Here is a 12,052-nt window from a genome sequence, read left to right on the forward strand (position 1 = left end):
TACAGTTTTAAACATAATCGTCACGCGAGAATATTTTATGTAAACATAATTACATAAAGTGTACACTCGCTGTGTTGATAAAAATGTTAGCACGAAATTTATCATGTGATCTTAATTTTAAAAATATATTAAGAAAATAAATGCTGTATCATGCTACTGCAATAAATCTTAAATAATTCTTTACTAATTAAAAAATTCAATATTATAGCAATTGTGTATAAATATAAAAAAAAGTGTGTGCATGTGGATAATTGATATGTAAGATTATTATTATTAATGTTAATACATAATAATCATTCTGATAAAAGTTAAGGGGCTTGGAAAGTTATCTTTGAGACACATTTTCTAAGTGGATTAACAGTAGTTGAAATAGACATAGATATGCAATACTATTTTTCAATATCGAAATAGACTGAGATCATTTCTGATAATCCTCTTTATTCACACACCATATACAATGAGCATAAGCTAATAAGTCACTACTATTATCGAAACTAAAAATTGCTTATAATCTTATAAAAATTAAATTTTGTACCCATGTCAACCTAATAAGTACTATGTTCCTTTTAAACTTTGAACTACTTATTTTTATATGCTATATTTGTATTTTTTTTCATGTAGTTTTGAATTCATAAATACAATGCTCTATAACTCAAGTTAAATATTTTCTATGAGATTTTAAGTTTATGGAGATTGTTTTATAAGTGACACTTTTCATAGTGTCACTGTGAAAACTAATGAAAAAAAGGAAGCTTTCATGAAAACGTATAAATAACACTACAAAAATGTTGCAGAAGCAAGAGTAGAAATGTACGTGTATAAAAAAAAGCACAGGTAAATAATTACAAATTTCAAGCAGTATAAAGTAGGTCAAAATTTATACAATAACTATATAAGGATCTTTGAGGAGGTACACATGCGTGCAAGTATATATATACATGATTCTTTATATAAATATATATATAAAATAAATGTATACATAATATAGACCATATTTTTACAAGTAGTAGAATTTCAAACAGAAATGTATAAATTTAAATTTATATCTTCAATATATAAGTATTTTTACAAAATAATTATTTATTGCACCTGTGAGCAATTATTTTAAAAAATGCTTATGCTTGTAATTTTTCTTGTAATAATTTTTCGAGTTTACGTACATCTACTGCAAACTTACGAATACCTTCACTTAGTTTATCAGTTGCCATTTGATCCTCATTTAAAAGCCATCTGAATTTAGCTTCATTTAAACTAATTTTTTGTAAGTCACTTTTCTTAGCAGCTTCCTCCGTTAATAATTTATGAATAGGTTCGTTGCTTTTTTCTAATTCTTCCAATAATTTTGGACTAATAGTTAAGAAATCACAACCAGCCAATTGCTTAATTTCATCTAAAATTTGTATATATCAAAATGTTTATACATTAATTTGTTTTTAATTTATTATAAATTTACCTGTATTTCTAAACGAAGCACCCATTACAACAGTTTTATAACCAAACTTTTTGTAATAATTATAAATTTTTTTAACTGACAATACTCCTGGATCTTCTTTAGCTTCATAAGATTTTATACCTGTTTTCTCTACATACCTGTAAACAAAATTAATATCAATATATATAATTTTAAATATTAAGTTAAGCAGAGCATTTACCAATCAAGGATTCTGCCAACAAAAGGTGAAATAAGAGTTACTCCAGCTTCTGCACAAGCGACAGCTTGGGGGAAAGAAAATAAAAGAGTTAGATTGCAATGAATGCCATATTTTTCCTCAAGTTCTCTATAAAATTATATATTAAAGTATATTACACATTTCAAATATTATTAATATAATAATAATTTTTTTAATTTATATATAAAAACACTTACTTTGCAGCTTGAATACCTTCCCAGGTAGAAGCTAATTTAATTAATACACGTTCTTTGCTTACTCCATTCTCTTCATATAAATCAATTAATCTTTTTGCTTTTTCAATACTACCATTTTTGTTGAATGATAGTCGAGCATCTACTTCAGTAGAAACTCTTCCAGGTATAATATTAAGTATCTCTTTACCAAACAAGACACAGGTCAAATCTAATGCTGCTTCAATTTGCTTTTCTGGCGTACTAATAATAAAATACAATATTAATTAAAATGCAAGAATAAGCAAATATTTTTACTTACGATTCAGTCTTCTTGCCATAATGAATAGCTTTATCAATTAAATGAGCATATTTCTTTTGACTGGCAGCAGCAAGAATCAAAGATGGGTTAGTAGTTGCATCCGTTGGTTTGAATTGTTTCATAGCTATAATTAAAAATTAAGCCATGTATAAAGTTTTTATTATTTCCAAAGATATTTAATAAAATATAATCCATTAATGATTCAATTCAACATTCAATTATTTAATTGGAGCCAATAATCATAATTTTTATTATTAAACATGAATACATTTACTTACTATGTTAAAAAAGATATTATAACATTAAATAATAATTTACTTTATTATATTTATTGTCAAAGCAAGTTTGCATATGAATATTGCAATATATATGAATAAATATACTTTATTTTATATTTTTCAATAATTAGTTGCAAGCTATTTAATGATTCTGACATTAGCATTGTCGTCGTTATTCAAAATTAATTTCGTTTCAAGTACTTGAGACATGTAATAATAAATATATCTCTTATTATTCTACGTATGAACATTTTTGAAATGGTCATGCTAACATTATTAACACATAATCCAAGAGCAAGTGGCCGGCAGACGGCATGTATTTTACCAATGTCCAAATTTCGTTCTGTCAATTTCTCATACCTTCTATACATTAGAGGGAGATTAAGCTCGGCGGTGGTCCATATGGTGTCACTCAGATAGCAAAGGTACAAAATTTAGACCAACTTCAAAAGCATTTTACTAAGGCTGCCATTTGAATATTTTATTATTTACTATTATTATTATTATTAAAAAAAGATAATGACACACAATTGTGACGGTTTTGAAGTTATGACAAACACTTTTGAAAGTGTCAAAAAAAATCAATTTTCAAATGTATTTTAACACATCTGAAATTTTAATATGTTATTTATTATAGTATTGAGAGCCTACATCTTATAGAACAGACATTTTATTCAGTAATAATATCCCGACTAGAAGAAATTTGGACTTTGGTAAAATACTGTTCATATATATATATCTAATTTTTATTTATAAAACTATATAATTTTATTTCTTTTTGATATTAAATTTAATATATATAGAATCATTATATTGTTCAAATATATCACATATATTATATAAATATAAAAAATGAATCGTAAATATGATATAAAAAATAAATCATGCGTCGTGTTACGTCTACAAAAACTAGGTTTGGTCACCTTCACCTTTGCCCGGGATCGTATGATTTCAAACATATCTTTGATTACTCAAATTATTATTTACTTACCTTCAAAGTCACCGGTATCGGCGACAACTGTTGTCATCTCCTTTAATTGGACTAGTGAACTCGACATCTTCACTTTCTTTAATTGAGGCTCACTCATTTTGTCGATACTTTTATAAACTTTGGGTTCATTGAAAAATTTCTCGACTGGAGCGCGTGGTTGCCAAATGCTTCTGGATGTTATCAACTGTGACGTTATAATGTGATGGCGCTGATGAAACACTAAATTTTAGCCACTAATTGTAAGTTAGATGATTAAAGTAAACAAAATACAATTAACAAATATTAAAATATTAATAATTACAATTATTATAATTTCTGAAAATATTAAGAAATAAAATAAAACTATTTCTTTTTACTATATATTTTTACATTAATTTATACCTGACATAGATCATTATTTTATGAAAATAAATACTTATAAACTAATGGTAAGTAAAATATATATATATAATTGCAAACAAATTATATTTTATTGTTCATTAATCAAAAACGAATATATATGTATACATATATGTATTTAATACTATATTCTAATATTTTGTAAAAAATCTTTATCTTATTAAACTTTGAATAAAAACACTGCATGATGACTTGCAAATTGCAATATAAAGAATACTATAGGAATTCTCTGTTCGAGAAATAAATATAATTTTTCTTTTAAATTTTATTGTACGAATTAGAATTGCATACTCTTACGAACAAAAAGGAAAAACGGCTTGAGAATGCTAAATGAGATAAGAGATAATTTTTTGTGTAATAATATGCATTATTATCCAATTAAGTACATTTGGAATAATGTAACAAACTAATGATATCAGTATTTTTGGTAATATAATTATTAAGAGTTATATCAATTATAACTTTTTATTTAGTTTTTGGAAAGATGATGAAATTTTAATAGTTTTCGTTAATTAATTAGTATAGGTTACAATTGTGTACAAATGAAAATATTTATATATTTCTAATAGTAAAGAATAGGTAATAATGTGATCAAGTTTGTTCTCATTTTCTCTTAAAGCATTAAATATTACTATTTATTTACTGATTTATATATATATCGCGTATTTCATTTGTTAACATTAATAACTTATAAAACACAAAGGTCTCTCTTTCTCTCTCTATGAATATAAAATGTACATAAACATTGAAAATGATTGTTTAAAAATATTTTTTCGTTTTATGTGCGACTAGCATATAACATTTACAATAAGAAAAAGTTATTTCAAGATGGAACATTAACAAAGTGTTTATTTAACAAGTATAAATTTCATGATTAAATAATTGTGTAGATATGACTGTATTAAAAGGAAATTTAATTTATAGAAACAGAAAATTCTTAGTATTAATTAATAGAATTATATTACTGCCACAGTAAGCTGTAAAAGAAATAAATATGTTTTATTATAAGTTTATAGTTTTATCAAAATTAAAAATGGATATTCTTTTTCTTTCATTTATATTATTGTATATAAAAAGATAACCTACTTCATAAGCGATAGTGGAGGCATGCCAGGATCAGCACCTTTTCTGAATCCTAAAAATATATTTAAATTTAAGTATATTTAGTAATTAAATATTTATAAATATTGTGTTATAAATATCAATAATTATTTTCAGTAAATACATTATAAAGAGAAATTGGAAAATCTAACCTAAAAAGAGGACTGTAGGAATAAAACCCCAATGAAATACAACTTTGCTGACATCTAAGACTATTGCGATTTTTTGCTTTGTGCTTGAATTAATGGCCATTTTTTTAAACTTAATTTTTGCTAAGAAAGCCGAAAAAATAATACTTATGTGCTCTGTCCAAATCTTCCTCTTGCAATCTCAACAGAAGCAAATGTGAAATCGAATAATTTGTAAATGTACCTAACCTTAAAATATGTCATATAATCATATTTCTAAAATAAGCCTTGATACGTTCTTTCCATGTGACCAATTAAATAAGGTTACATCGGAATGTATCCTATTTCTAGATTATTATAGGTGATCTTTTAAAGATTGAATAATTAAGCCTTATTTACAACAATAAATAATAACGGTATATATTTAATTTGAAAAATTCTTTGAATAATTGTTATGGTAAAATTTTTGAATAATCTGAATAAAATAGAATTTTATATACAGATTAATTAAAGATTACGATATTTTTTATGTAATCACACAAAACGTTTTTTATGTAAAACACAAAGTGGGATCTTCGCTTCGTTTTTAATAAAAACCTTAATTTGAACATCAACTTTTAGAACTTTATTGAAATTATTTATTGTATCCTACGAAGCGAACACTTTAACACAAAATATTATACTGAAGAACGAAATGCTGTGTTCAAGTTGAAGTACAAAGAGATAAACAAAAAAGTGATTATAAAATTCGGGTATTCCCCATAACTCCAGAATGTTTCTTGGAGTTGTTTTTGTTACAGAACAAAACATTTGTGTAAAAAAGTATTTTGGTGAGCCGTGTTGTTAATAAAAGATTAGACTTATTTTTAAAACATTATTAAATAAATATTGAATAATTAAAGGAATATAAAATTATGTCCTTTCATATTTATTATTTTCTTTGTACATTTTACAATAATAAGATTCAAATAGAATATAAAAGAAGTATATATTTTTTTAAATCGACTATCGATAATAATGAAATCTGTAAAAATAATTATTTATGTTGGCTGCACTGCTTGACATGACGTCATGATTGGTCCCGAAATTGAAATCAATAAATGGTGTGCAATGTTGTGTGCACATGACAGTCGGAGGTGATTATGTCAAAACATAGCACGAATCCGTATTATTTTTGATTGTGGGTAAATGAAATAAATGCTTTTCACCAAAATGACTGGTAGCACAAAGAGAAAATTGGCGATATTCATAGGAACGTCTAAATGTCTAATTTATGTAAGTTATGTTACATTATAAGTGATTTTATTATTTTAATTAAGCTTGATCGTTTCATTGCTATAAGGAAAATGGTTATCGAAGTATTTATAAAAAAATTGTTCTCTACAAAAGAACAAAAATATTCCATTTTGTTCAGATTCGTTCATAAAAAAAACAGTCATTAAGCATTGGTTTGTTATAAATATATTACAGCAAACATAGAAATGATATTACATCCCTTAAAACACATTGCGTTTCATATACTGTTATTTTGATTATCAGATTGTAATTGATGATAGAATTTTTTTTAGGCAGAAGCCAAATACTGTGCCTCTGAAATGCCTGAACAAAGAAAATATTATGAGTGAGTTATATACACGCGCGTTTTACACACGTTACTCTTAGTAATTAGTGTATTTAAAAAATTTTTGTTTATACGTATATAATTTATAAAGTTTGTGCTTATATATATATATATATATATATTATAACGATATATGAACATTGCACAAAATCGATACATGTTTTATAATCTGCATGCATTTGATTTTCTTTAAAAGAAATTATTTTTAATAAAGAAGTATGATTTGTTGAAATAGAAATTATAAGCGTTAAAGTTTTACGAAGATTATATTTGTCGCAGGTGTTCTAGAAGTGAATATTGTTGCGCCTTCGGCTGCTGTGTGTCTCCTGGACTTCATTTTCATCATTTATGGTATTATTGGTGCGTGTGAATTTGTAATAAATATAAATAAAAATTTACACTCGTTACTCCAATCTTTTTATTTTCTTCTAGGATCTTAGTTATAATTATGTTTTTGGTGTGTTCCGGAGGTGGTTGGTGGTATCGATACAGGTTACAGGGAAGATATAGAGCCGCTGCATCAGCCATTCCAAGCAGACCTTCTAATTCGAGAACACAAAATACGCTTCGAGGTCAAACTTGCCAACCACAGCAAGCTCGTATTTCTTACAATTCAGCAAGAAACACCGTTCTATTACATCGTATGTGGAAAGGCTAGTAAATCTTTTTTCGATTTAATTTCTATTAGCTATTGAATACTAAAGCTTTTCATGAAATTATTTTTTAATTTGATATTTCGTCGATAGAATTATGCACGTTCGATATCATCTTTTCATACTTCTTGGTTTTCTCACAGAAAGCAATGGAATTAACATTTAACAATCTACCGCCTGTTATTACTTATTGCATTTAAGTTCAAAGGTCATTATCTATAATAGTTTTCTGGGAATGTTTATAACGGTTGATGGACCGTGAGAAATCGATCGTTGGTAAATCAAGACGATATTTTCTAAAGGAGAAATTTTCCATTAGGTCCTCAAAGGAATGGAACATCTCTTAATTTCAATGGGAACGCTACGACGTCAACACATTATCAAAATATGAATGTAGTGCTAAACGATGCCAATTGTCCCTACTATCAATTGTATGGTCCACCACCGAGTTACGAAACGGTGATTGCTGAAACTCGGGGGAAGACGTTATCGTCGCCCACGTCATCGGAAGTAGGAGCTGCCAGGTTGAACTTGGAAGCAGAAAGCAACGTGATAACGAATCCGAGTGTACCTTCATATTTCGCTTATCCGTGCAGTCCGGCGAGATTGAATCCCGTCCTAATGAATTCGGATTCGCGTAGTCAACAGTCCATGCAGCAGTGTGTAAATGGTCCGGTGAATTCTCAACCGAGCAACGCTGAGGATTGTACACAGGAGAACGCAGCGTACGTTCGTTTTCCGTCGTATTGTCAGGCGGAGAACGCTGTCGGTAGTCCTGCTGCCATTGCAAGACAGAATTACTGTGTTTCTCCTTTGCGACAGGAGCGGAGTTCGGCAACGCTTTCGCCGATTGACACTTTTGAATTTCCACCGATTGTTCATAATATTCCGAGAAGAGGTAATACGCTTAAACCTGAAGTCGACTCGAGCAACTCAAGAGAACGAAAGGTTTTAAGAGATGTTTGTAAGGATGTGGAGTATACAGTTTCCCAGGTGCGCGGACACATGAAGCTTGAGAAGTGTCCATCGAACGATAGATACGGAAAGTACCGTCAGCAAGTATGGAAAGAGAATATGAAGCATGACGATGTAGATGAATTTTTCTCGGTCGTTCATTCAAGTACAACGGAGAAACCGGATGAGATCGAGGTTGGCCGAAATAGCTCTGGTGGATTATTCAAAGTCGTCGGCAAATATGCCAGCGGTTCAAAGCACGATGAGGAACAGCAGAATGAAGAAGAAAGAAGAGAGGAGGACGACGATGAAGAAGAAGCCAGGGACTATTTAGGTTCTCAAGAAAGGATCTTCGTGCGAACGACTTTTGCTTTGTCTGAGAATGCAAAAAGGAAATACAATTTCGTAAAACGCGTTCTCACGGACGTCGCTACAAGTCCTCAATCAAATCCATCCAATAATGTGATAGCGGGGTCCTTCGTTTCTGCCGCGACGAGAACGAATGCCGACTCTGATGTTGAAAGTAAACGTAGATTAGACAGATCGAAGTCGTTAGATTAAATACTGCGTCCGTTTTTATTCGTGCTCTGATTAATGATTCCTCGTCAATCTATCGCTTATTCATGTATATGTTGTTCGTCGTATCTGATCGATCCGTACTCCAGTTAGAAAAAAAAGGAGGCACATGTTAAAGCCATTCATAGAAGTCACTTACGTCGCACGTGCCGATAAAATAGATATGATATTCGAATATGATTTTTAATTGTTTAAATTAAGTATATATGTTCTATCTACTGGGATAATGCGAAAGCGTTTTGCATTTCTCTTTATTTTTCTAAAAATTCATGTAACTTCGTAGCAACTCATGTAATATAGTATTAATTGATGGTTCTTCTTCTCGCTAATATTTATAGACTTTATTATAGGTAGATTTCTCATTTAGTTTTTTATTTTATAATTTTCTTTAGTTTATCGTTAAATATTTAACCATAGGTTATGATACTTTTTACTGTAAGTTAAACTCTTCCGTAAAATTTACTACTCGAAAAAAAAACTTGTGTGTGTAATTTGACAAAATAATATTTTTATTGATTTTTTGGAACAATATTCATATATTTGTTATCCTATATTATTGGCTGTGTGACGTATATGGTGTGTTTCGAAAGGTTACTGGCAAATTTAAGTAGCATGTGGAGAAATAGAAAATAGAACAACTTTCGAATTAAAAATCATTCGAAATAATCCTGGGTTAATAAAAGACAAACATCATCCAATAACTTTTCAACAGTTCACTAGTATCTCGAGGAACAACGTTAATTACGTACATTGCATCATATATTTAGGTCTTCCACGACAAATTCGAATAGCCGCTATCCAAGAGAATATATATAAATAATTACTTGTGCGAAAGAATAATTATCTAAATATTGTTCTTACATTAAAAGGCTTGTGCTGACTGAGACTAATTTGGAAAAACGTGGTTTATTAGTCGAAAGTTGTTCTAGTTTGACCCTTTCGCTAAAATTTGTCGGCAATCTTTTAAAACACTTTGTAGCTATAGAAAATCTTGTATTTGGCTAGTCAAGTTCCCATTTTTCTCAACAGAAGTTCATTGTCCAACTTATTTTTCATTGCCTGTCTATTTGTCTCTGTCTTTCCACACTTTTCCTATTGTCTTTTTCTCTTTATAATCGAGTATACATCTTTTCTTACCATTCCTAAATTTCGACATTAAAAATTATGAACTTAAATTTTCCAACTTTCGGATATAAATTTATTCTTACATATGTATTTTTATCTTGTGCTTGGAGAATAATCCAATGCATATGTATTTATGTATGTATATATATATATTGTACATAGATATACACGTATATACATACATACATACATACATACTAAACGTGTAATACATGAAACATGTTGTCGATATAATTTATTTTCCGATGAAAGATGTGAAAAATTTGAGTCGTAACTTTATTGGCTTTCCAATACGAACATTTGTCTTTACGATTTACCTTATATATATATGGGACCACTGCCCGTAGTGATATATAAGATCAGTCCGAAATAATAAGCTGCGTACAATCTTTTTTTTATAAGCCCATTTATGAATCGTTTAATAGTAAATCGTTGTTTCATTTTATTTATCTCATTACTCATTACGATAATGAGTAATTATGTTGTAAATAATCTATGAAACATTTTCGTTCGTGTTGGTAGTTATTTACGTTACATGTAATGTTACATTGTGTATGCGGAGTTTCTATATTTTAAAGTTGATAGTCATTCATTCGATTTACGCACAAAGTGGAGAAAACAAAAAAAAAAAAGAATCAATGTCGATCTTATATTCAGTCCATTTCACATTCTACGTCGATGTGATAAACGTCATTTTTCTAATCTTCATCTTTGCACAGATCATTATACTTTACGAAACAGATAAATTTTAAATATTATACATATATAACGTTTGAATCCATAGGATAATTTACAATGACTATCTTGTCGTATTTTTTAATAAGAAACAACCAAAAATAATATAAATATATATATTTAAAATAATATAAATATATATATATATTATATTAATATTTATAGATTTCGATGATGGGTAAACGCCGCGTTTCTAATCGGGCTCCTTACGAGAGTTTAGTCTTTACCAATAATGCACGTTATTTCAGTCTTATTAGTATTAAGGACTAAGGAAAGCACATTAAACAATCAATTATCGGAATATTGAAGCGTTAAACCGTCATTTTAAAAGAAGGATTTCTAGTTTGCTTGAGCTATTATATGTAATACACAACGCATAGCGAGACGATATAAGAAGCTAATATCGAAGAAAGCTTCCAATAAAAAATGATTGTACTTATCTACGTAGAAAATAAGAACAGAATATGATTGAGACAAAGATGAAGAGATGACGATTATTATTCGATCGATTGTACAGACCCGAGTACGTTTTCTTATATTCAAATAAATACACGTTCTATTTCTTACTCGCTTACATATCCTTACGTGATCCTAATCTATATAAGATCGCAATAAACATGCGATTGCGTAACGTTAACGCAATGATTATCATGTATTACTGCTGAAGAGTAAAATCTAAAATTGATTATTTTATTATATATACATACATACAAACATATATGTATATATATATTGTATTAAGTAAAGCAATTAATTCGATGCCTTTTAAACAAATTTATTATCTATTTATAAATTAATCGTACATCTGTCATTCTTCGAAATAATCTTCATTATTTTCGATAACTTTGGTCCATTTTTCAGGCAACTGCCGAATACTTTGACGATTAAAAAAAAGTAGATGGCGATTTTGATGGAATGAATTTAATATGAAGGTATCGAATTAATTGCTACACCTTATATATATATATATATATATATATATATATATTAATACGAGATACGCTATTATAAAATAAGTATTACGACGTCCATCAGGGAATAATGTATTATGTATGTATATCGAGCGATGCCAGAAAGTCGGCTTCTACAGTGCCACGTTCCGACGTGTTTTGTTTTTCTCAATGAGATTTCAAAAAACGGAACATAGAAAATGAAGTATGAGCAATATTTAAAGAAGAAGGAAAAAAATGAATAAGAAGAAAGAAACGCTATGACGTGCCACCGTCTTTAACTTTAAGTTCTTGTACGTAATAGTGGTCCAAGATAAGCGTACATACGTGCCAATAGCGTCAAGTTTGTTTAGATAAGAACGTACCAGTTAAGATG

At 28.6% G+C, this 12,052-nt stretch overlaps 2 protein-coding genes across 5 annotated transcripts; one reads left to right on the top strand and one right to left on the bottom strand.

The window, feature by feature from the left end:
• Positions 1-418: 418 nt before the first annotated feature.
• LOC106786158 (transaldolase) lies at positions 419-3,620 on the bottom strand. The gene is made up of 6 exons (XM_014747261.1): positions 3,435-3,620; positions 2,166-2,289; positions 1,868-2,107; positions 1,653-1,778; positions 1,454-1,590; positions 419-1,390 (listed from the first exon to the last, which is right to left on the bottom strand). Exons 1-6 carry the CDS (start codon positions 3,529-3,531, stop codon positions 1,116-1,118), a joined length of 999 nt encoding a protein of 332 aa, XP_014602747.1. The 5' UTR covers positions 3,532-3,620; the 3' UTR covers positions 419-1,115.
• A 2,535-nt stretch (positions 3,621-6,155) lies between these two features.
• LOC106786123 lies at positions 6,156-11,856 on the top strand. Of its 4 annotated transcripts, none has more exons than XM_014747193.1 (5): positions 6,156-6,337; positions 6,631-6,683; positions 6,963-7,043; positions 7,116-7,336; positions 7,656-11,856. In XM_014747193.1, exons 1-5 carry the CDS (start codon positions 6,260-6,262, stop codon positions 8,849-8,851), a joined length of 1,629 nt encoding a protein of 542 aa, XP_014602679.1. In that variant the 5' UTR covers positions 6,156-6,259; the 3' UTR covers positions 8,852-11,856. The 4 variants fall into 4 exon arrangements, with proteins under 4 accessions (XP_014602679.1, XP_014602682.1, XP_014602680.1 ...); XM_014747196.1 differs by having other exon boundaries at positions 7,154-7,336; XM_014747194.1 differs by having other exon boundaries at positions 6,635-6,683; positions 7,154-7,336.
• Positions 11,857-12,052: the final 196 nt, after the last annotated feature.

The sequence above is a fragment of the Polistes canadensis genome, unplaced genomic scaffold (genome assembly GCF_001313835.1).
Source record: "Polistes canadensis isolate GaletaPanama2010 unplaced genomic scaffold, ASM131383v1 scaffold_66, whole genome shotgun sequence".
NCBI classification, from domain to species: Eukaryota; Metazoa; Arthropoda; class Insecta; order Hymenoptera; family Vespidae; genus Polistes; species Polistes canadensis.